The 24632-nt window shown below is 40.3% G+C and overlaps 2 protein-coding genes across 9 annotated transcripts in view; both read right to left on the bottom strand.

Annotated features, from left to right (window-relative positions):
• Positions 1–1913: 1913 nt before the first annotated feature.
• On the bottom strand, positions 1914–13068 carry LOC126864921 (serine/threonine-protein phosphatase 4 regulatory subunit 4-like). Of its 5 annotated transcripts, none has more exons than XM_050616806.1 (16): positions 11782–13068; positions 10813–11063; positions 10622–10695; positions 10198–10304; positions 9785–10014; positions 9530–9658; positions 9353–9459; positions 9075–9266; positions 8843–9001; positions 8582–8764; positions 8053–8499; positions 7865–7982; positions 7744–7786; positions 7643–7662; positions 7515–7560; positions 1914–7290 (listed from the first exon to the last, which is right to left on the bottom strand). In XM_050616806.1, the coding sequence occupies exons 1-16, from the start codon at positions 11820–11822 to the stop codon at positions 5769–5771; spliced, it is 3669 nt and encodes a 1222-aa protein (XP_050472763.1). In that variant the 5' UTR covers positions 11823–13068; the 3' UTR covers positions 1914–5768. The 5 variants fall into 5 exon arrangements, with proteins under 5 accessions (XP_050472763.1, XP_050472764.1, XP_050472766.1 ...); XM_050616807.1 differs by having other exon boundaries at positions 1914–6903; positions 11782–12733; XM_050616809.1 differs by lacking the exons at positions 10622–10695; positions 11782–13068 and having other exon boundaries at positions 10813–10940.
• A 150-nt stretch (positions 13069–13218) lies between these two features.
• Positions 13219–24632, bottom strand: part of LOC126864922 (rho GTPase-activating protein 20-like) — a 179295-nt gene continuing 167881 nt past the window's right edge. For 3 of the 4 annotated variants that reach the window (XM_050616811.1, XM_050616814.1, XM_050616813.1), the window contains 7 exons: positions 20752–20940; positions 18289–18444; positions 17994–18211; positions 17575–17701; positions 16358–17019; positions 15981–16279; positions 13219–15798 (listed from right to left, as the gene is read on the bottom strand). In XM_050616811.1, the coding sequence (XP_050472768.1) occupies positions 14624–15798; positions 15981–16279; positions 16358–17019; positions 17575–17701; positions 17994–18211; positions 18289–18444; positions 20752–20940 (2826 nt within the window). In that variant the 3' untranslated portion in view covers positions 13219–14623. The remainder of the gene's footprint in view (positions 15799–15980; positions 16280–16357; positions 17020–17574; positions 17702–17993; positions 18212–18288; positions 18445–20751; positions 20941–24632) is intronic. The other variant, XM_050616812.1, reaches the window with a different exon arrangement.

Consider the following 24632-nt stretch of genomic DNA (forward strand, 5'->3'; position numbering starts at 1 on the left):
ACGCGATCGTAGTAATTACGGGTAAAAATGGGGGAAGTGCAATCGAGAGGGACGCGCTGCGTCTTCCTACGCTCTTCGATTCTTACTTAACGCGTTCTCGTTTCTTCTTCTGCGATATCGTCGAGCCACCGATAAAAGGATATTTCAGTTCGACGAACTGCTAATGGCTGTTTGCTTCTTAAAGTACATTCTTAAAGTACATCCTTCTTATATTTCGAGTATACGATCTCTGGTTGGATGATTCATGGTCGTACTTTCGACAGTACCAAAAAGGTTAGAAGAAGTTTGTTATAACTCTACTGTGATTCTCGAATTTGTATATCTCGATCTTACATTCAATTTTGCAAACGAAGACAGATCTTTGATGTTTGACGAAAATGGCTAACGTGAAATTACAATGGCAAATTTTGTCTCACTTTGTTCGAACTTGATTTTTTAACGTTAGAAAAATACAACTCTCTATTGTAATTGCATAGAATACGCAATACGAACAACAATTATTTACGCTGTCTCGACTAATTAGAAAATTACTCGACCAGTTATCATTCGACGAGATTCTCAATAAAATATTCATCTTCGATTTGTAATCTATCTACACGATACTCGATTTAAATACGCTGCTTTCCTTCTTATTCGTTTTGAGCAGCTTTACGCGTGCGATCCAACCGTCTCCGTGTGCCAGGTAAAGAAAAGAGAAGACGTTAAGCGCAAGAATGCGAGGGCTATTTCGACGAGACCGATAGCATCGAGTCACGAAGTCTCCTGTACATACTTCTGCCGCAGACAGTCTGCTGATCAGACGGACGATGATCGTGTGCAAATGAAAGAACGCTATAGATATAACGAAAGAAGTAACACGTTGGTTGCACGCGAGTCATTCCAAGCGAGCTGGTTCCGCGTAAACGATTCGCATGTGATGAATACCGTGCCATCTTTATTCAGCTATTATTTATAACCTTAAAATGGCACGCGTTAAGGCGATAGATGTGTACTTACGTGAAAGAGTCGGAAAGGGGAATGGTTGAATTCCACTAGGCGATAAGGGCATACATTGCAAGAGCACCGAGAGAAGGAGAGAAAAGAAAAATGAACAGATCGGAATCCGTTTACTTTGACAATCCGTTCTCGACATAAAACGAAAGAAAATATTCAGTTCGGACTGTTCGAATGTACTACAAAGGATTCGAAAGAACGATCCTCGTTTTAAGCGAAGATATCGTTCAGAGAAATAGAGAAAATTTTATATAAAGCCAATCGCGAGAAATCGTCCTTCGACAGTGTGTTTAAGTTCTACTCTCCCCCTCCCCCCTGAAAGAGTTCTACGAATTAGAAGAGGAAAATATATAGAATGGAAAGATGGTATTTTACAATTGTGGGATGGAAGGTGTTTGTTGTCGAGAATCTCGAGAAAATATTTAATATACATAAATGCCGCGTTTATTTTCGAAATCCTCATTATTATAGCGTAAACATCGACGCGTTTAAAGGCGCGACGATGAATTCGACGGATTAAAGGGGAAAAGAGCAAACGAAACGATAAAGCGACGGGAGCTTACGTACCGGGCCATAATCGAACGTTTAGAACGCATTCTATCGAACGGTGAATGGAAATTTCCGATCGATTTATCTTTTTCGAAGTTTTTTATAATCAAGGTAAGCGGGTGCGTGTGAATGAGCGAGGGTGATCGAAGAAAAAAAAAAGGAAAAAAAAAAATTCATTATTACGTATTTCGTAAGTAAATTATAAAAGGAACTCATACACAGTTTGTAGCGACTCGAGTCACTGATTTATTAAGAAAGTAGAAGAAATAAAGAGATTAAAAAGAAATTCTCCGTTTACTTTTCCTTCTCCCTATTCTTTGATTTTTACAGGGAACAAATTATCGGGCGATAAGATCGTTAAGAGAGACGGGTTGTGTAACAAAAAAGGTTCGATTTATTGTTCGTAACGTATATTAAAACAGATGTATAATATCGACAGAGCCAATATAATCTACGATCGCGTTGTTCTTTAGTCTCTTCACATTTAACTAGATTTTTGTTTTGTTTCTTACAGGTATACCTCACAAAAATACACTTCTCTCTGTTTGTAACATTCCTTATTCTTTACGGGAGCAGTTACGAGTAATAAAAATATCGTTCGACGAATTTCATCGTTCATCATGCGCGACGTGAACGACTCTTCGCGTTATTTATTTGTTTCCTCTTTGTTCTCGCGTTTAAATATGTATCTTTATTTTATGTTACTTTATTTTTTTTGTTTGTCATCACAGATTACTCCTTCCCGAAAGAAACACGCAGGCCATAGCGTTCGATCTTTTTTTTCCCTAACAGTTTCTAACGCGATAAATTCAATTGACGCACGACGTGCTTCTCTTCTTTCTTTCTTTTTCGTTCGATAATCACCACGCCGTTGTTCGTTTTTTAATACGGTCGACGACCGACGTTTATCCAGAATCGAAAAGATTCTATCTCTCGAGAGTATTCTCGATTTACGACGTTTACGTACGCGATATACGTAACAATATGTATAATATATATAACAGTGTCAGCGATAAAAGCGCTCGTCTCTTTCTTTCTCATTTCTTCCCTTTTCTTTTTTTTTTATCCTTTCCCTCTACGTATATAAAGAAACGAATACGTAAGATAACAATTACGTAAAACGAGCGTAGCACGAGTGTGTGTACTTCTTATATATAATATACTGCGTATTTTTTTTTTTTTTACTTTCTGGCACAAAAGTTAATATTAACGTACACGGTAAGAGATCTGTACAAAAATAAGGAGCAGCATTTTAAGCGATTATTTCTTGGCGAAAATTCGACGTTCGAGAAACTTTACTTTCTCCCTGCGTTTTCCTAGTTATCCTTCTAAACATGCCCGAGTAAACCTTCTTCGTTTTCTACTTTCGCTTGCTTTTCTTCAAACTGCGCCTCCCCGCGCTACGGCTGATCCTATAGTTGCACATTTAACAATTTGTTCAATTTTTCTTAAATCATGTATACTTAGCGTGTGTGTATATATATATAGTATATTCTAAGATTTCCTATAAAAAAGAAGTTTTTTTTTTCGTCGCATGGTTAACCAACAACCGTACGATTATGCGAAACACGCGCGCACACACACACACACACGCTCTTTCTATAAACTCAACGCGTCGTAGAAGGATAGAAATTTCTATCGAGAAATGTCTGTACTCGATAGATACGAGTATCATTGGATCCGTGTTTGTCATTAGACCTCGCGAAATCGTACGGCTGACGCTACCCTAAAGTTTCCTATAAAAATAATACAACAAGCTTCGCTATGTTATTATACATATATAAGTCGGTAGCCGTACGATCTTACAATTATAACAAAATAATTAATATCGTTACGCGGCAACAATCGATCGGTAAATTGCGTCTCTTTCTAGTCCCTAAGCGTAAAGAGTGTGATCTATTCTCGATGTTCGGTAGCTTGTAGAAGAAAAAAAAAACTATATCATCCTGCTCGTAAAATCGACGGTAAAATCAAATAACGATTAACTGCTATACAGGCGAATCTCGCGAAAAACGGATTGACTAGCGATTATTCAAAAACGTTCTATATAAAATCGAGTTGTTATCCTCGGAAATACGATCGGAGAAACGAACGAAAGATGACGAGAGGTCGAAACTAAACGGACAAGCATCGAGCGTAACGAACGAGCTATTAATACGTATAAGAAGAATTAGTCGATGCCTCGATTCTTGAACAATATTTTTATATAAGTCTACTATGTAACTACTATAATCTTTCTTTATTCGAGCAACGTATCGAGACCGTGATATTAAATATCGGACGTGAATATCGTATTAGTTGCACGATACATGTATTTTGGGCGTTATTTTTCCAAGTTTCACCGTAAATTCATCGTTCGACGGTACGGTCACCCTCTTTTCAGGCGTTGAAGTCTCCAGCGTCTATTCAATGGCACTTGCACTGTCAAGCTTACATAGTATATGTACATGATACAAGTACATAATGCCTTTAAGGGTTTGTACGTTGATACTTAATCGTATCGTTTAGATAACATCTTTGGCTTCGAAGCGTCTTATTATCCTTCATTTCAATTCTTTTCGTCCTTCATCCCAAAATACATTTATTAAAAGCTCAATGAAAATATTCTGCGAAGATATTATACGTGCCCTTCCTATGCTGTACAGTTGTACACCTCTTGTCGTTATTTCGTTCCATGATAAATTTATTAACTTCTCTTCCCTCCCTCGATGCTACTTTATTAATTAGACATTCGCTAAATTGTCTTGGTCAGTCTATATACATATATATATATATTAATATATGCGTGATTTTTCTCTGTAAGACTGTATGATATTTTCGTAGATATTTCTCGTTTTAAGACACAACAGTAACTCCAGTCCGCTATATAAGAGAATAATTATAATCGTTCAACGTGTTTAGAGGGAATCGGGGAATCGAGAGTCCCTAAAGTTGCGCTCAAAAAGATTTTGTTTTTTTGTTTTTGTTTTTTTTTTTTTCGTTTCTCGTCAGTTCACTCCTTCTTCGAATAAAAATTAATCGTTCGTGTCGATGTTTGTAAATAAATCGAAAATTACGATAACTAGTATACAACGGTCTCTACGCAACGCGATACAACAATGGAAAACGATTAAATTAGTATAACGCTGTCTGTTACAAATAACGTATAATACATACGCGCATCTATGTATACTGTACCAAGCTGGTTCTCTGTAAATTCATGCTATATCAATAAAGGTCATAAAAATTGCGGTAAAAGATCCTAGTAAAAACTTATCTACCTTCGTTAAATGAATTCGTTGAAAGGAAGATAACGATAACGGAAAAAAAGCGAAATATAAAAATCGTATCGAACGTTTAAAAAACGCCATTTCACGGACGTTGGAAAACGAGAGCTGCTTTTTATAACTATTCAAGACTAGACCTACAATTGGCTACTAAGTTAATTAAACTCTATCTTTCGTTAACTCTTTTGTATAGTTTCCTAAATGCAATAATCTATTAGAATATATTCAATTAGCGAGTAAACTTTGATAGAGCAGTACGTATTAGATATGCAGCTATAAAATTAAAGTGCAAAATAGTCTTATTTTTTACTCTTACGAACTGCGATACGGCATCGTCTAATAAAACAGTCTTCCAACTCAAGCATGCGTGTCTTGTACAAACTTGTACAAACGCTAAAACACGCGATGAATTCTTTCCAAACGATATATCGAAAGATAAACTTTTTCTTCTATAATTTAACATGGAAATACTTTGGACAAGATAAACTAACTAAAAAACTATCTTGTGTAAAGCACGCGTTAATGGTAATAAATGAGATATCGCAACAGTTCTATCCCTTGGCCTCTTTACCTTTTACCAATTGCACACGAATAGAAAAATTAATCGTTAAACTCGTTAATAAAAAGTGAGAAATGTATAAGGCCGTGTGAAAAAAAAAAAAACGATCGTCAACTACGGACGAAACGAAACTAGTCGAGACAACCTCGTAACAGTTTCTAAATACGCCGTTATTTCGTTAAAGGAAAACGTAGACTTTGTGAACTTCAGATTTTCTAAAAGATCAAAATGCACAAAATAAAAAGTATCCCACGAAACTTTCTATCTTTCCGATACACAACATGTTTGCAATTATAATATGCGAACCAGCACATACAGTTATTTTCTTCCCCCCCGCCCCCCCTCCTTTTACATGGAGATTTTAATTTCTCGATACCTTAAATGCGTTCTGTGTAATTACACTAATACAATTGGTACTCCTCGAACTTTCGGCACAGCTTGTCGATCTCCTCGTACCTTAATTGCGAACCTACGGGGCTGGAAGCCCTGGTAGCTGGTGCGGTTCTACTACGACGTACAAAATTTCTTAAGGGTATTTTACTATGTCCCTGATTATGATTCACGTCTAAGGTCGAATATCGTCTCAGAGCCCGGCTTAAACGTTCCGAAGATGTATAGTCGGCCACGTCTAAGCTATGCTGAGCCTTCAAGATAGGCTTAGTCTCTTTCGTATCCAGCATCTTTAAACTAAAATTCGCAGAGTGTCGTTTAGTCCTGTCCAGCATACACTTTGACTGTATGATTTTAGGCTTGTCTTTATCCATTATCAGTGAGTTCCGCCGTTTCATTTTATCGTCCATCGACCTATCCTGATTTACGCTGAACCCGAACCTAGATCTCATCAGAGGCCCAAGATATAATGGATCCTTCTTGTCGAGCTGTTGATTCTCCTTCACTAGACTCAAACCATCCTCGTAATCGATCGATCGTAATCTTATACCTTTCGCTTGATTAGTTCCGTTGGTTCTCCGTTTTATACCATCCTCGTACTCGGCGGAGAGATTTCTCTTGGGCTTTCCCTTGTCGAAATTGACCGAGTTCCTTTTAGTTCTGTCCAACGTGCACTTTGACTGCACAACCTTCGGCTTGTCTTTATCCATTATTAACGAATTTCGTCGTTTCATCTTGTCGTCCATCGTTCTCTCCTGATTCACACCGAATCCAAATCTAGATCTCATCAAAGGGCCAACGTATACAGGATCCTTCTTACCCAGCTGTTGATTTTCTTTTACCAGTCTCAATCCGTCCTCGCAATCGATGGAAGTTCTGACATCGTCTGACTGATCGGCATTCGTTCTTCGTTTCATGCAATCTTCGTATTCAACGGAAGAGTTTCTCTTAGGCTTTCCCTTGTCGAAATTCATACTGGTAGGCCGAGCATGATTCACGTTGAACGAAGTTCTTCTCTTGCCAAACATGGAATCTTGCAGATGCGGTATCTTAGAGGTGCTTTGAGAGAACTGTACCGGTATCCTGATACCAGCGTCTACCAGGAATTCGTCATCCGACAGCATTACCGGTATCTCCGGCATAGAGCTACAAGGCCAACAAGAGTTATAGTGAGCTGCAAGCGTTCTTACAGTGGCAGTGTCCTTGCTGGCAATGTTAGTGGAAAACTCGCGGGCATAGTCTCGGGTTAGTAGGAAATTTTGCTGCGATCTTCGCCGATTCTCTCTCATGATCGCCAAGAAGACAGACCTCGCGTAATCGGACGAGGGACAAGAATGGAAAGCGTATTCTTCCGCATAGTCGCATTCGCACGTTTCCGGCCACAATATAAATGGCAATGCTAATTTCGATCGACTCTGCTGAGCCTTTTGCATTAGATAATCACTGCACGATCCATTGTCAAAGTTAGTATGGGTTGTACTAATGTTTGAGTTGGTATGCCCTATTCTTTCCCAAGGATGTGTTAGTTGAATTCTGTTAGATGCAAAGCATGCAGAATTTGATATTAGGTTTTGCATGATATCGTTAGTAAACTAAGAAAGATAGTGAGATTTAACTCTACTTTTTCATCGGTTCTAAAAAATCTATCTCTTCTATTCTCGAATATTAGTGTTATATTAGACGTTAGCATCATGCTTAAAATTAAAGTTAGTTTTATTTGTATATGCGAGGAATAAGTAGATATGTAATTTATGTACCTCGCTTTTGATCCGTCGCTTGATTGGCGAGGTGAGCCTATGCTATCTGTAATAAATATTATTAATTTTAATCATTGTTCTGAATAATATTTTATGTTTAATCGGTGGTAACGAAAGCGAATATTTACCTTTCGATGATGTTTGCGGCCTGGACAAAAAGAACAGAATAAATTAGTTCAAAATTTCATAGGAAAATCATTAGACGTTCAAATTATAAAGTATAACTTACATCGTTTTTGACGAGGAATCGGCAGTCGCATGACGCCACCCCCCTACAATTACAGGATTCCAAATATTCAATCCGTAAGTAATAAGAATTGCTATAATTATGGAAATTTATCCTCGCGTACCTTTCTTTATTGTAGCACCTCCGCCTGGAGATTTCCCATTTGCCATTCCTGATAATCTTTTCTCTTCCTCTAACTTTCTAATATCTTCAGTGCCCTGTTTTGAAACTGCTCCAGATGCCTGAAACAAAGTATTTTGTACAAACATAATTCGCTAACAATAAAAGTGAATTATACTGAATATTACTTACAGCTCGACCTTCGTATTTAAGCGATATATCATCCAATTTTTTTATAACGGATGACAACTCGGCTAGTACATCTCTATCCTTTTCGCTATTTATTAAATGCGTTATAGTTGATTCTAACAAAGTTAATAATTTTTTATCGGCCGGCATCCGCAGCATACTTTTTAACTGAGGCAACAGAGAAATTACTTTCATTCTTATGTTAGCTACGGGATCTTCTGCCAAGTTCAATAAAGCAGTAAAAAAATGTTCCTTGAAATATGCAGAAGAAAAAATTTCCAAAGCCTCTATCATCATACGAACGAACATCATTCTCACATAACAATTCGGATTACTAGCTAAATCTGAATACAATTTGCTACGAAGTTCTACCCTTTGCATAGGTTTCATGTTATAACGTAAAAGGAAAAGATATAGAGTTCCTGCGGAGAGTCGAACGGGTATTGGCCTCTGCAAGTTAAAAATAGTATTGAAATTTGATTATGTCATATATTTTGGTTAAAAACGAAACACGAGTAATTTTAAAACTTACAGCGTGTAATATTCTAAAAAAGGCCATTGGCACAAAATATGAATATATAAAGTCACTTGGGAAGTATTTGGGCAATATCTCAAGTTGTGAATGCATTGAAGACACTAATCTCCAATTATGTGTAGCTGCTATTTCCGACTCACATTTCAATAGAGCTCTACCAATTTCCATAACAGTGGAATCCTGCAGTCGACAAACAGATTAATAGAAATAGAGCAAATATATTTAGAAAATGTCTAATTATAGAAAACGCATACGAACCATTTTATCTACTCCAATAATTTGACTTTCAGCCAAGCAATCAAGCGTTAATCCTATATGAGGAATTAAACCTTGTAAAACTTCTTCAGAGTTATCTTTCAATAATTTTATTAGATCTGTTTTTATCCGTCCACTTTTTGGACCTAACACCTTGGCCACCTGCATGGTAAATTATGATTGTTACTAAAAAGTCATACATCCCAATTTCATATTCTAATCAAAAAAGTCTCACTTCATGGATTCCACACGCTACAGTTCTCCGAACCAAATAATAGTGATCACTCGCCAATGCAGTGAATGTAAGAAGTAATGCATCTGTATCATCCACGGAATTTGATACAAAGATGAACATTGCTGGCAAATTAAACGCGCAACACCTTCTGCATTCTACATATTTTTCATCTTCGTCAAAATTAATATTCATCTAGAAAGGTGTAAATTTATGGAGAAACTTCATTATAAAACACATTCGATTTTATCAGAGTCTATATCATATTCGTACACACTTACAAATGGAAGATGAGGCTTGGATTCTTTTTTCATTAAGACAATACCCATTTGTGCAAGTTGTTGAAAATATTTTACGAACCATGTTTTTTCCGTAGGTAATAAGCATGCTGAAATATCAATTGTACATCAATTCACTGCGATCGTGAAAGTAAAATTTAAATTCATAAGAGATCTTACTTTCTAGGCCGAGTACAATTTTTCCAAATTCTTGGGCAATGACGCATATCACGTTATCGTCTGACTGTACAGATTGTGTATTTTCACATAATTTCTTAACAAGTGGCACTATGGTAGTTTTTATTGTATCTGTAAATAATTATAACTACGTTGCGTCGCGTTCTTAAAAAAACTCGCGTCCAAAAATTAATCGAAACATATTTTACTACAAAAATCTTGGAATGCTTATGATGCACAACTAGTCATTAAGCATACCTTCCTGAAGATGAGGTAGCAAATACGCTATTGTTTGTACAGAGGCGCATCTTACATTGCTTTCTTCATCACTTGCTAATTCTACGAAAGATGGTAGCAAAGCAGATTTTACAGACTCAGCACCAAGGCCTTCAGCAACAAAACGTAGCTGCAAGCAGATACTAGCTCGTACTTCACTATTTACATCCTGACAGAGGGAGTGTACCATTGGTAGAACTTCCTTCTGTATCCTGACAACAATTTCAATACGTATACTTATTTAATGACTTTATTGAGAAAAAGTTGTCTTTTGGCATATGTTGCATACTATTCAATTTCTGTACGTTTAATCTGTCACTCAAGAATATAGTGTTTAAAAGTTGATACCCTCGATAACAAAAATATTGGATTTTGATAAGATGAAACATACTCACAGAGCAGATTCAAATCTTGTACAAATCTTTCCTAATATCTTGCTGCATATTATCCTGGAGTGGATAGGTTGTGACAATTGCCCTTTGCTTACAGTCAATGGCAGAATCTGTATAATTTTATTTCTATTATCATCCGGATGATGTTAGTTACTATATTTGAGTATGTTCAAGTTTCAAAAAATATTTGTATCGTTAAAGCTATGTTAAATACATAGCATCTCTTTGCAACATATGAGTTTTGATAGAGTACTTGATGCTTAGTCTAATGCCAGGTAACCAAGTAACATAAAATAAATCAACCTAATTACCAATCTACCATAATCATATTGTAAGGTTGCATATGTGCTACAAAAATTACAATACATTTGCCCTTCTAAATGACAAAGTTGTCTGAATATCAATTTCTAAGATCATCTATACAAACCTGCTTTCTTATGACTTCTACCGGCAGTAACTCTATCACATCCAGTAAGGTCTCCAGCCATGCATGACAGATAACTTTAAATGTACATATATACATGTTTAGTTACATGGAATAATACCAAATGCATGAAACTGTCGATATAGGTTTAACTAGCAACCCTAGTTGTACAAGAGTGAACAAAATTTCTTTACCTGGATCACGCTTTTCAAGGGAATCTAAGATACTTTGAAGGAATGTTCGACTGAAGACATTATGGTTCACAAGTTTCTGCTCTAGAATCGTTTTGAATGTTGTTGAAGCTGCAATATGGAATTCCGTGGATGCTGTAGCCAGTGACTGCTGCACTTTTGGTATCACGCGTGTTATACATGATTCTGAGTCTGTGGCTAAGAGGCTTGGTAATGTTTGTATAAAATTGAGTTTTTGAATTTCATCGCCTTTCCTGCAATAATTATGGATATAACAGCAAATAACGCAAAAACGACAGCTGTATTAACGAACATAGATAATGTAGAAAACAACACATTTTTAAACATTAATATTATTTATTATTACAAATATATTAACTACGATATAAATTACCATGATAACAATATATTTAGGAAGTATAATATTTTCTGGAATCGTTAAATTTATAAAAACAATCCCGTCATCCTCGCGTTATTTTTTTTAAATGCATGCAACCTCCAAGGACAGGAATCTTTACATAACATATCCTTTTGAAGCATGTGACAATGTTTTCACTGGTACAACGTGCACGATTCTTAAGGTTTTTATTTCATCGTAAATCCTCATTGTTACAACAAAACACTCGTTATTACGACATCGTTATGCGAAGAGGAAAAAAAGACAATCGATAATACTGTCAAATCTTCGAACAACCTACACCTTGAAATCTTATTACTTCGAACGAAGTCTTTAGCTAACTGTTTATCAGTTACTCGTAGAATGTCATTTCTTCCGAGTGTCTTTAAAGGACTATAATTAGCAACGCTTAGACGACAGGACAGTATACTCCTTGAACGACGCTGCGTTATTTTTAGAAACCATGCATGGGTTCGAACGAAAGAGAAACAGTCGTGAGAATGAGAGAAGACGGGCGCGACAACTGCGAGTAAGATTCACTAGCTAAAAAACCATTCTCTATTTCGGCCACTTACCGTGGAGATGTGCTCTTGTACAGAGCTTCCTCTTGCAACATTTTCAAAGCGCATTTTATTCAACGATCGCACGAGAAAGCAGCGAGGACCGATATATTAATTTCTTTACGTGAACGACGATACACGCGTACGCACTCTCATGACGCACTTGACGCAATAAAAACAACACGACCGAACGTAGATGACAACTAAACTGGGCTCTGACTCCAAGGTATCGATTATATGTGACTTGTCCTACGAGACAGCGAGCAAGACCGAGTTCTGCCGGAACCGACCGAATGCGGCCTACGTACGCCACTAATGAAAAACACGTAATGCTGCGTTGCGCGTAACGCGTAATACAATAGACCGGGATGCGTTGATCGTAAGTCGATGTTGTGTAATCGACAATTCGATGTAGTTATTTTGCGATTCCCATGCGATGATGCATCTCGCTTTAAGGTACGTCGGTTTCGCGTTTCTAAAAAAGAACACTGCTTAAAACGGCGATATTTTTTTATAGCTCGTTACGCAACGAGTATGACACGAATTACTTGTATAATTCGATCATATCGTCGAGATCCAAATATAAACATTTTTATCTACTGTCACGTAATATGTATTATTTAACAGATTTATTATCGTTTTATAACTGAAATAAATATTACTCTGAGATTGAACCAAGTAACAACATCGATGTGTATCATCTGTACGGCAAGTGCAATCTGTGCTTCTGCTATAGACCACTATCTAGATTTTATAAAATTAATTAATGATACTGTGGCAGCCTTGATACGATAATCATACGGGATTACGTGATTTAATTCAAGGTTTTGTACAGTGATTTGTCGAAGCGCTATGCGCAAAATTACTATTATTAACCATGCCCCAAGGATATGCCGCTTCTCTGTAAAGAGGCGTGTCCTGGTAATACGGAAGACGCGGTTTTCATTTTCGGCGAAAGTGACTCGTTATCGAGTCGGGTTTATTATCATATGTATATTTAAGTTCCACTTACGCCAAAAGATGAAGCGCTCTGTCTATAGGCCTTTTTTCCAAATTAGGATCTAAACTGTGCTTCTTTAATTGCTCTTCATTCTAGGAACGTACATTTATAGTATGAGTCGATCGTTCATAGAAAATCGCGTTCACGCGTGATATTACGTACTCTCAGATCAGGCACAGGCTTGTCTAATTGAAGGCTAGCGAATTCCTCGTAATCCATAAACATGGTGAACGCATTTTACAGATAAATGCTGTATACGAATATAACCCCATTTATTTGAAAGATTTGATCAGAACAAGAAACGCATATTCAGGTGATACTCGCGCGGAAGTAAAAAACACGATCGTCCGCGATGATTTTCAGTACCGATCACTGAAATTCTTGCGGCCGCTCGCCAGGGTATCAGCAGGATGCGAGAAATGAATATTGAACAGAGTTGAACCACACGCAACTGTATAAAATACGAAATATATTTACTTCTCATAGCATGTCGTATAATTTAGATAAGTATACATACCTTACGGGCATTGCATAGGGTATATCATATACGTTTAGCAATATAAAAGATTACAGTATACATTAATATATACAGAGAAGAGCGAAAGATTTGGATCGCGCGAACAGCTACGTTCAACTTTCGCGTGTATCTTATAGTTTAAGATAATCGCTCTTTTATTCGCGTACACGAAACACTACGATTTATATGTTCTAAGTTTAAAAAAAAGATAGAAGACAAAATGGTATAATTATAATAAACAGAGAGAGAGAGAGAGAGAGAGAGAGAGAAAGAGAGGAAGAATTATTTAACTGTCATGTTTATTCCGCAATGAATCAATTTCTTGTTGGGAGACAAGAAGGAAACGTGAATCTATTATACAAAGAACACAAGAGGAAACGCGATAGGGGGGGGGGGGGGGCAGTCAATGCTGTTTTCTTGTTGCGCGAGTTTGCGAACGTCGGACAATCTCGAAATTGCGGAACATATCAATACAGAGATGTGCGCTTAGCTATGTGAACGTATTTAAAAAGATGATGTTAGGACGTCGAATGGAAACGAACCTCGCTCTGCCTTTTCTGACGTAGTTGCAATAAAATTTGCATTTTATTATCGGGATTCGTTCCGTAGATATTGACGCCTGATTCTCCCTCTCTAAACGGCAGTTCGCATTTGAATATCGCACAGATTGTTTTTTTTTTCGCATAGTACTTTACACATTATATATATATATATGTATATATATATATATATTTTATTCTTCTCCATTTTTACAAAAATTCTTCGCGTAAGAAAAGAAATTACGAATAATATCATCTCGACGCAAGTCTTGTCCGCTACAATCTATACTTAATAATAAATGTCTCTATATGAATAACTAATTTAAAAGAGAAGGGGAAACCTATGAAGGTTCGTGGAAGCACCCTGAATCACTGTATAACAGTCAAGTTCTATAGCTAAGAATCGTCGATAACCGATAGCATTTTGTGATTTACGAATATATCTTTAAACGTAATTACTTTAACTTTTCCGATCTGTTTTACATTTTGACGAAACAAACACTAAGCAACTCTGTATAATTCTTCATTCCTCGGTGAGCATACAATTCAATATTATACACATCGCTATTCTTTCCGATATCGTACGTGCGTTCCAGTTTGGACTAGTTTCAGCCGTAACGAGATCGCATGGATACACGAGCCAACATGTATCCATGATCTCGACCTGCGACTTTTTCGGTTCTTTGATTCTCCCGAAATGCCAACATACACACAGACGCATCATACGTACACCACACACGTACACACAAACATACACGCGAGAGCGATTCTAATAGCTCCTAATTCGAATAGCGTTTCATATTAAACATAACTCTCGTCATCGACGACGGATCTTCCATATCCTAGGTGCCTGGTGGTAACCGAGGCACGAGGTTGAGGAGGCGGACGATAAGGAGGAGGCGGTGGTAAAGACCTTGACCTACCCGCCACTTTGTGTCTGTCCTCCAGATTCATGTGTACCGGTGGCAGATGCCTCAATCTCGGTGGTAGTGGTGGTGGTGTATCCGGCCACGTTCTCTCTTCTTCATCGTCTTCGTCACCGTACAAATCGATCGCCTCGGCTTGCTTGAACGAGTACAAATCACTCCTCTCTCTCGAATCGTATATCTCGCTCGTTCTGTCCCTATTCCCATAGATGCTACTCTCAGATTCGTATCTCTCCGTACGCGTCGTTTCTTTGTTCACGTATATCTCGCTCTTCACCTTTTTGAACTCGTACAGATCGCTTCCCGAATGGTAGCTACCGTTCTGAGAGACTGGTGACTCGCGATTAACATACATTTCCGACTTGACCTTTTTGAACTCGTTGAACCGTTCCTTCTTGAATTCGTATCTGTCACTGGTCAACGTCGTGTCTCCCGACAGATCCTGCTCCGAATTATGAATGGAGACCCGTTCCGTACAGATGTCCTGTTGCGTAGCTCTTTCGTATTCCGTCCGAAGATCCCGCGTTATGTCCAGTTGCGAACTCCTGTAGATGTCCTTGCAATTCTCCATGTTCTCCTTCATGGAATCTTGTCTCAGATACTCCCTACCGTAGATATCCTTCTCATCGAACCTGTCTTTACGATGATCGTGCTCGTCCAACTTTGTTCTTGGCGTTCTCTTCAGTTGAGCCCTCAGCCAATCTTGTCTCTGAAAATTCGGATTAGGGTAACCGATGCCGCTCTTCTCCTCCCTGAAATTATGCTCAACGGCGCTCGTGTGATGATTATTTGCCGCGTAGCCGTTCATTCGCTCTTCCCATCCACCGTAGACACGGATATACGACTTGCTGGTAGACTTGTCCTCTTTGGTCAGAGACTTGTCGAAGCTGGATGACGAGGCATTCGCGGCAGAGTCCTCGGATCCCACCGGAGACTCTGGGATGAACAGCTGACAATCCGACAGGGTCAGACCAGAATCTCTTGAAAGAGACATGTGGTCTTTACGCGGTGGTTCCGTCAGGTCCAGGCTGTCCAGAGAAAGCCCACCTGCTGCAACGAGAGAAATTCCTCAGTGGACTGAACACTTACATAAACTGAATACCAAACGAACAGATGCATGCTTCGCTTCTGATTCACAGAGTAAAAAAAGAAAGAAGAATTAAAGAAAAAGACGAAGAAGAAGAAGAAGAAGAAGGAGCAGAAGAAGAAGAAAGATAAAGCAAAGTGCTCACAGTGAAGGCTATCGGTGCTTTCTTCGGCTCCACTGTCGCTGCGTTCCTCCCCAAAGAGCTGCGTGACGCCCTCCCCAAACAGGACTTCACAATGACGAATCAACATCTCCGTCAGTGTAGGGATCGCCCTGCTCTGATTCACCGACGGATTTGGCGACCAGAGTAAGCTTGGTCCACAACACACGCCCAGATTACTGGCACACATGAGATTGTGCTTCGACCGCCGTGCCACATGGTGTAGAACGCAGATCAGATGCGATAGCAGGGTGTAATTCGCTTTGGGCAATCTATCTAAAATACTGAAATCACCATTGTTCGTTAAATATCGCACAAACAAAAAGAATTTCTCGTTACTGTAAAACCGTTTCTTCGCTTACTTTTTAATAGTTTGAACAGGATTTGGTGTGTCCAGGCTATCCATCCAGAGGGGAAACAGGTGGGAAGTTAGCAAAGGGTCCGGTAAGGATCTCAGAAAGTCTTTAAGGAGAGCTGCCACGGCTATAATTGGAGCATCTTCCAAACAACTGGGATCTCCAGTAGACTCGATCTGGTCTCGTAGTTCTCGAACGATTCTAACATTCGCCGATTTTCTGAAGATTCCTTGCGTGAATGGTCCCTTGGCGAATAATTGCTGGAGCATTACTAACACAGGTTTGGGCAATCCATTTTCGTCGAGCCTCGATAAATTGACTCCAAACAAACTCGGGTTCAACGAAAGGGATCTCCTCAATAACCCAGTGATCTTGGACTTGTTCTTCTTTACCGGCGATTTTGGTACCGGCCTGAGTATAAAGTGGCACGTATCGTGTCCACTTTTGTTGCAATGCTCCAGATCGAAACCTTCCTCCGCGGACAGCGTGTGTCTTAAATTCGACAGTTTGACGGCGAAAGGCCTCTCGTGTCCTATCAGAGGATACGGCGCCTCGTCGGCAGACGTTCTGGCCCACAGCTGAAAAGGTCCTTGCAGATCCAAGAGACGCGTGGCCAGATTCACACAGGCTGCCGCTGTCATCTCGGATCCCACCATAATCGTCTTACACTGCAAATACCAAGATGGGACGCGGATGTAGCTCGCAACACGAATAACAGGATTGCTCGGAGAGAATCGTAATCGCGCGCAACACAGACATACGGTAAAGAGAATACGTGCTGGTACACGCGATTATACTTATTAGGGGTTACGCGAGAGTATGCGTTCACGTTGACCGCAGCTTCTGGCAAACGATAGGCGCTCGCGTGTTCTCTAATAGAGGTGTCGAGCGGCGCGTGTATTTAAATACGACGCGCTGGTCGATAATGAACCTCGACCGGAGGAGCGAACACGTCGTACAAAGGCCGCGAGATAGAAGGAGGGTCTTTTTAGTAGAACCGATCCACTCCAGCGTTGACGTCAATGATATAAAAGGGGCATCTGAAAGAAGAATGCCTCCAGGAAGGTCAAGCGATCGAACTACGGTCTCTCTTGGAGCGCTACGATGCGCAAAGAATGGACCGTGAAGGCGTGACCGCGTGTATCTCCCTCTCGTTCGGCTTTGAATACGCGTATGCGACTGTATATTGCGCGCAACGGCGGAGAGCAGTATGCAGTACTTACGTATTCCGTGTTCGTGTCACTGTCGTGATACACGACTTGAATGTTCGTGTCGGGCGGCTCCTTCATACTCTCCTCTCGTACGAGTTCGGTCAAACGTCCCCACCAGAGATCCCTCGCTGCAGCAGTCCTGAAAGAAACGAATAAACGTTTGTGTGATGCGCGATGTCGCGATAAAGCCGACACCTCGACGGTTAATCGAACGATATATCTCTTTGCCGCCACCCTCGAGCGGTTTCTCGTTTGCGAGTTTATTGCGCCACTAAAAGAATTCTGGCTGGAACCTCGAAGCGACGCGGAGTCGCGACGTCATTACGAGTCCAGGTAGGGTGTAAAGAAACGTGAAAAGGGTGCAATAACACAAGAGAACGAGATACCAACAGCGTGGATAAGGCACGTGTAAAGCATCGGCAGGCACGTACATAAAAGTTGCGACGACGTTCGTAGTGGGCCAGCCGAGGACGAAGCTCGTTTCCTGAGATTTGCTCGTTTCGGCCACATCCTCTATGTGCCCGGCAGTTAGCCATAGCTCGCTCATTCTTACGGATTGTTTCAGCTTAAAGTTACCGCCGCTTCGTGCCTTTGCTATGAGCAATAGGTCGGAGAAGAGAAAAAGGTGTCTGTCCTGGGATTGTACACCCTGTAAATACGGAAAAGAGACTGTATTATTACGGCGAACTTAAACGTAATGTTCGAATTACTATTATGATCACTCACCGTGGTGAATTGTACCGGAGTCTCCAAGAGGAAAGTCCTCGGCGGAGATTTCGGAGCTGGTGAGTTGTTGGACACGTTTAGAGATTTCTGCGACAGCACTCTCGTCAGCCTTCCAGGGTTCCCGCCGTTCCTCTTGCGGATCAGACTCTTCATTTTCTGAAACGAAACAGACCGCGTTGCCGTATAACGAAATCAATAACAAACTCTGCTATATTTGAACAAGGGCAATACCATACCACTGAGAAGCAAAACAAAATTCCTCCGATTCGACCTAACCGATGCTTTTGGATCGCCGTTATATTTGTTGCACGAAATATCACGCAGGGAATCGACATTGGAAATGGAAAATATCGACGCGGTATCGAGCATAGTTGACAAGGGATTAGCATTAAATTATCCATTGGAAGGGGCGCTCTTCTGTCCAGTTACCGTGTTAAAGGGTCACAAAGTAACGACTAATTTTGATGCTCGGATCTAGGACATAAATTATTATCATCCTCGCAGCAGGCGGCTAATAACTGAACGCCAACGTGCCAAGCCGCATTAACATTCGGATGACTGAACAGCATTATTTCACCGGCTCTCTATTCACCAAGAGTGAAGCACCGTTCGAAATTTTCAGCAAGGAACCCGTTCGAAATTTTCAGCAAGGAACCCGTTCGAAATTTTCAGCAAGGAACCCGTTCGAAATTTTCAGCAAGGAACCCGTTCGAGATTTTCAGCAAGGAACCCGTTCGAAATTTTCAGCGAGGAACCCGTTCGAAATTTTCAGCGAGGAACCCGTTCGAAATTTTCAGCAAGGAACCCGTTCGAAATTTTCAGCAAGGAACCCGTTCGAAATTTTCAGCAAGGAATCCGTTCGAAATTTTCAGCAAGGAACCCGTTCGAAATTTTCAGCAAAGACTAGTTCACATTCAACGAAGCTACTGGAAAACAGTGGAAAATACCGATTTATATCGAAGCCGTTTAATAGCAAAATTAAACGACCGTTTACTAGATGTATTGCGACGCAGTTCCAGTCGAGAGATTCCAGCGGATACCAGTTGCTTTTCCCGTGACTTCCGCTGATGTCAAGACGCGCAGAGACGGATGAACGGTTACGTCTGACAAATAACCCTACCAAATATAGCAAGAAGACGACACACGAAATTACAAACGACCACAGGGCAGACTGATTAACATATTTCGCTTTGACGGCGTCGAGAGCCAGATTTGTGTCCCTCGTCGTTCCTTCTTGGCCTTCTTCTGCCTTACGAAATCGATGCTCCTCGTATTCCGTTCTCTCGACTAGGTCGTAACTCGCAGTCGTTTCTGAAACTATCGGTTCTCTACTAATGCTACTGCTTGGTTGTTGCGTTGCATCGAATTATCGTATGTTAATAAATGCCGTGGAAATCCAGGTAAACATACCGATGACTCCAAATGATTCTACGTGATTCGTGAAAGCGTTCTATCATCGTTCTCAGGAATATGCGCACGAATGTGCAGAGCAGCATTGAGAAACTCGAGCACGCGTCCACCTATGCGACCAGTGCAGTGGAACCGTGATCTCACTAGATGCCCCGTAATCCCTGCTCTTGACAATACGTACTCTTTACGCCCAGTATGCAAATTAGACTGCGATACACGTGGGACGATGACACGCCGCACCGCGGCAAACAGTGTTGTCATTCGTAGATACGAATGAAAATCTGTATCACCGACTTGCGTACTTTAATCATTGCGTATGATCAAAAAGGAATTCGAAGGAGAAGAAGAAGAAAACAATCTACTCGAGATCGGCAATACGAAGTATCGAGTCACGATCTAAAGACAAAGCTGAAGACTCGGCGTTTACCATTAGCTTCAAAGATTTATATATCATCTGTCGTCCAATCTGAGAAACGAAGAATTGCAAAGCGAAGCGTCTGAAGCATAAAATAGCTGTTGGATCCGTTGATTCACGAAATACGAATTGTAAAGTCGAGTAGTACGTTAGTTACCGTTTAGAATGGAGAATTTCGACGACGAATATAATTTGCAGCGGAGCTGGACCATTTTTATGGATTAAGTATGCATATTTCCGGGTCAAAAAGCACAACGCGCTTCCTAGTTAATCCTAGCAACTAAACTAGCAACGCTGTTTTTTCACGATACGTCACATCCATCATACGTGAAAATGGCATAGAAAAAGATTCTGTGGAGTGGCTTGTGAGATCCGTGGGAAACATCACGCGTGTTGGACGCGTCAGTGTTTTTCACGAGTGCCAGGAAATATGCTGTGGGGTGCTCGTGAGAATCGTTGAAACGCATCGTACGATAACGTTCTTTCCTACTTCTCCCATAACTGTTACATTTTTTAAGCAACAAATTTTTTACGCTTTTTTTACCGATTTTCTCTACGTTGGGTAATCGCGATGACGAAGGAAAAAGTTTTATGCGCGAATGTATATGTTAGTAAAGCGCGAAGAAACAGACAAGTACCGTGGTAAGGACATCTCGTTCGTGCAGCCGAAGATTGTCACCAGGAAAGAGTTCCTGGATACGGTGAAGATCGCCCTCGAGCTGACCACGTTGAAGAACGGCGCCACTGCCGACGCTTCCGTTTCCGTTCTCCACTAGGTTTCTTGCCTCCTGGCCTAGGTACCTCTCGTATTCGGCCAGCCTCTGGACCTGCAACATTTAAAAAGCGTTTTCTCGTTAGATTATCTCAGTAAATTGTTTCTCTTTGCATTCTAGATCGTATCATAGATTCGCTAAAATTCTAATATATTTTATTCATACCAGGATTGTGAATGCAGTACGTAGCTTGTTCTATTAAAAATGACAAAAATATCGATCGATATTGTATTCGATATATTTTTGATGTTTTATCGACGAGGACCATTGTCTATTGGAAAGAAGCCTGACCTATTGGAAATTACCGAATAACAAAACAATATCGAGTATTTCTGTTCTTTCCTGAAGGTACTTTGCATATTTAACAACGATATTCTTAATGACGTATTAGAAAATTAAAAAAAAAATTAAAATATCCAGAAAATTATTCCTTTGCATTACCAACTCTCGCACGCTCTCGAGAAACCAGGCTCGAGTGATCGCACCACAGTAAATCGATGAATTTTGCGCAACACTCTGCGAAATTCCTCTACTTCGCCACAATTACGATAATGTGAAGTTCTAATGGTAAGATTGTGAAAGCAGGAAAAGGAAACCGTTGGGAAACAGGGAGTGTGTTCGTTTTCCCCAGCGATCGACGCACCAAGTTACTCAGTGATATCGTTCGGTGAGTCGTAACGCGAAATGCTGCCGCGGCAAAGAATCGACGCAAACTTTTTCAATCGCGACGATCCGGATAATCGTCGTCCGCGATACATCGAAGCGAGTTATGTAAATTCATGGCGAGTCACCGTTCAATCACGTCGTGCCGTTTCGTTCGAGCTAACTCTGCTCGCTGGAACGAACTTTTACCGACTCGCGACCACGCGATCGGTTGATTCATTGCTTAATTGCTACGAGGCACGAGCTGTTCGCATCAGCTGTTCGAATTTCCGTTACTGTTTACGATAACCGCCCACGGATTGGCCCAAGCTGTAGACCCGTGCCAACGTCATATTATTGCAAAACTATTTCATTCTCGAACTATGTACGCTCGTGAGTCTTAGCTCATTTTTATTTTTAACGCGACTTCGATGATTTCACGTCGATCGTGAACTTCAAATTTTATACGACTGCAGAAATTTGTTAGCATGAAAATAAAATATAGAACTTGATGAAACGATAGTCGATCGTTGAAACATAAGTTTACTTTCGTCTTTCGTGAAATAAATAATTATTCTAAGAATCGGGAGCGGGGGTGTACACGCGAGACATCGACAGAAATATCGTGGTGAATTGCAATTTTCCCTGACTAGTCGATTCGTCAAGGGTAAGTACGCCGACGTTTTTACATTGCTCCGTTTATTATCCGCACCCACACGTGCTTCGAAATTTTCAATTAAAATGCGACCACCGCGGTGCGTACCACCCACACAGAACCGGCTTTCGTAACGAAAGTGTACGTACCACTTCTACGTCCGTGTTCCGCTGCGTGATCGAACCAGGAATCGGATTTGGTATCCATGGTCCATGTACAAACGAGGTAATACGAATCTACTGAAAGCCGGTCAAATCGCGGTTAATCCCACAGAAGGCAGAGGATTAAGACGAGCCGCTAACGAACCCAAATTTCACTATGTCGTCGATTATTCGATGATCGATCGTCGAGGATTGTGCAATCACTTCGATATTATCATAAGCCAACACGTGTATTCTATAGTAGCCCCTGTGATACAACGAGATAGTGAAGTCGGTCGAGTCTACGTCACGTTTGAAGTCGCTGAACGAAGTTTCGTCGTTGGCAGAGAATTACTTACGAAACGTGGAAATTCCTCGATGTCTTAGAATTCTGTCAATTGTGCTTTAGCGTTGGAAGAAAATACGTGAAACGACGATTATTTTCTCCCAGCGATATAATTATAAAAACGAACGTCTGTATTCGATAAATCAATTGGAATCGTAACGCAACCTCCGTAAACATACGCAGCGATCGAATAGTCGGATAGTTAGTTATATGGGCGATTTAACAAAAAGCGAGCAATAGAGACGGCTAGGTGATCAAAGAATGGGCTCTATTCGCGATAGACGATCGAGCAAGAGGCGGTTCGTAACGTAAAACAACTTAGAGAAGACAAGGTTAGCCGCGAAAATTGAACTAAATTACAAACACCTGCGAAGAATACGCGGTTAGCGATCTTTCCTCTCGAACTTCAGTGAAAGACGTTTAACTTGAAATTACAGCTGGCTGCCAGCGAATGGTTTGCGGTAACTGTGCGCCCGAGTTGATTACTTCTTAATAAGGTACATAAGTAGTTTAGATAATACTTAGGTAGCGAACTCTTTACAGATTTCAGATTCCCATTCGTAGATGCTGCATCGTTTGATTAATTTAGAGCCTCGCCGTATCGTGGAAACTGCTATACGATCTCAAACGGTGTTTCAAACTCGCAATTGCTTCGATTCATTCGATCGCAACAAATTCTTCTCACGTTTGGTATACCTACATTCGACGAGTCGGACATGTAACCCTCGTCCATGAACACGTCCACGTACTTGATGAACATCTCGATCTACGAACGTCGATCGTGAAATACGTTTCTGACAACGACACGCGACAACACGCCACGAAAGAAAATATACGGGACAGCTGCGGACGTCGTGAGGGAAGGCGTGACGAGGACCGGTTGCTCGCCTCAGAGCTGCCAGACTGACTACAAGAACGGAGCGAGATTTCGCGCGCAACACATCTCGCCCCGTGATACATCTTTCGCGTGCAATGAATCATCGGACCACCGGAAGTAATCGCTTCCACCTGAGTAGAGACTGTACCTCGTATGTCACCGCTTTTCTTATCTATGCGCCTTCTCGCGTGACGAGTACCAGTAGACGCGTAGAACGCGTGGCCGAATACGCTTTTTTTTTTCGCCATCATGTTTTTATCGTTTTTTATCGAGATGGAAAGTTTTCTCGAGTGGGCCGACCCGTAGAGAACGATTGGGCGTTCTGTGTCATCGAAAGTTTGTTTTTCCTTCGATGGAAGGCCTTCGCTTTAATCTGCTAATCGAATTAGCTAGGATGTTGCGGAGGAATATTTCGGCGATCGTGAAAAGAATTTTCTGTGGCGAATTTTTTTTTTTTTTTGTTTTTAATACATTTAATACATATGGATATTTAATAAATTTAGCCAGGATAGAAATTTGTTAAAAATTCTACAAAATTATCAATTAATCTTTTAATAGATCCAATACATTTAAGAAATTTATGAAAAATTCGTAGTAAATTTATTTTGTAAACATTCCTTAGGTTTCAAGAATTTTCTATAATCCACAAAGTATTTCTCTGCGATATCGCAACAAACCATAATCAACAAAAATCTTCGTAATTACTAATATTAAAAATTATCCGAATATTTTCCCTTTATCATTTAAAAATCCACTCTTCCCAGGATTGTAATAGCGCTTGATAATCAGGGTCACGATGGAATTCGTTCTAATCATAGTTCCTTTTCTTCATTCTCGTTTTACCGACGCTAGTTAGGTTCGCGATAATTGCCGTGTTCGACGTGCTTTACGGGAGTCGGAAAATTTCTCTTTCACGGAGTAATTTTTACAGTTTGACGCTATTGGCATTCTTCGATGCGTATCATCGACCACGAGGCCACATCCAATATCCTCTCTCTTCTCTTCTTTACTCGTTTTCTTTCGTTCCGTTTCCCATCGTCATTGTTCCAACGACACGTACTTTTACGCGGCATTCTTACACCGGCA

This window comes from Bombus huntii, chromosome 4 (genome assembly GCF_024542735.1).
Source record: "Bombus huntii isolate Logan2020A chromosome 4, iyBomHunt1.1, whole genome shotgun sequence".
NCBI lineage: Eukaryota > Metazoa > Arthropoda > Insecta > Hymenoptera > Apidae > Bombus > Bombus huntii.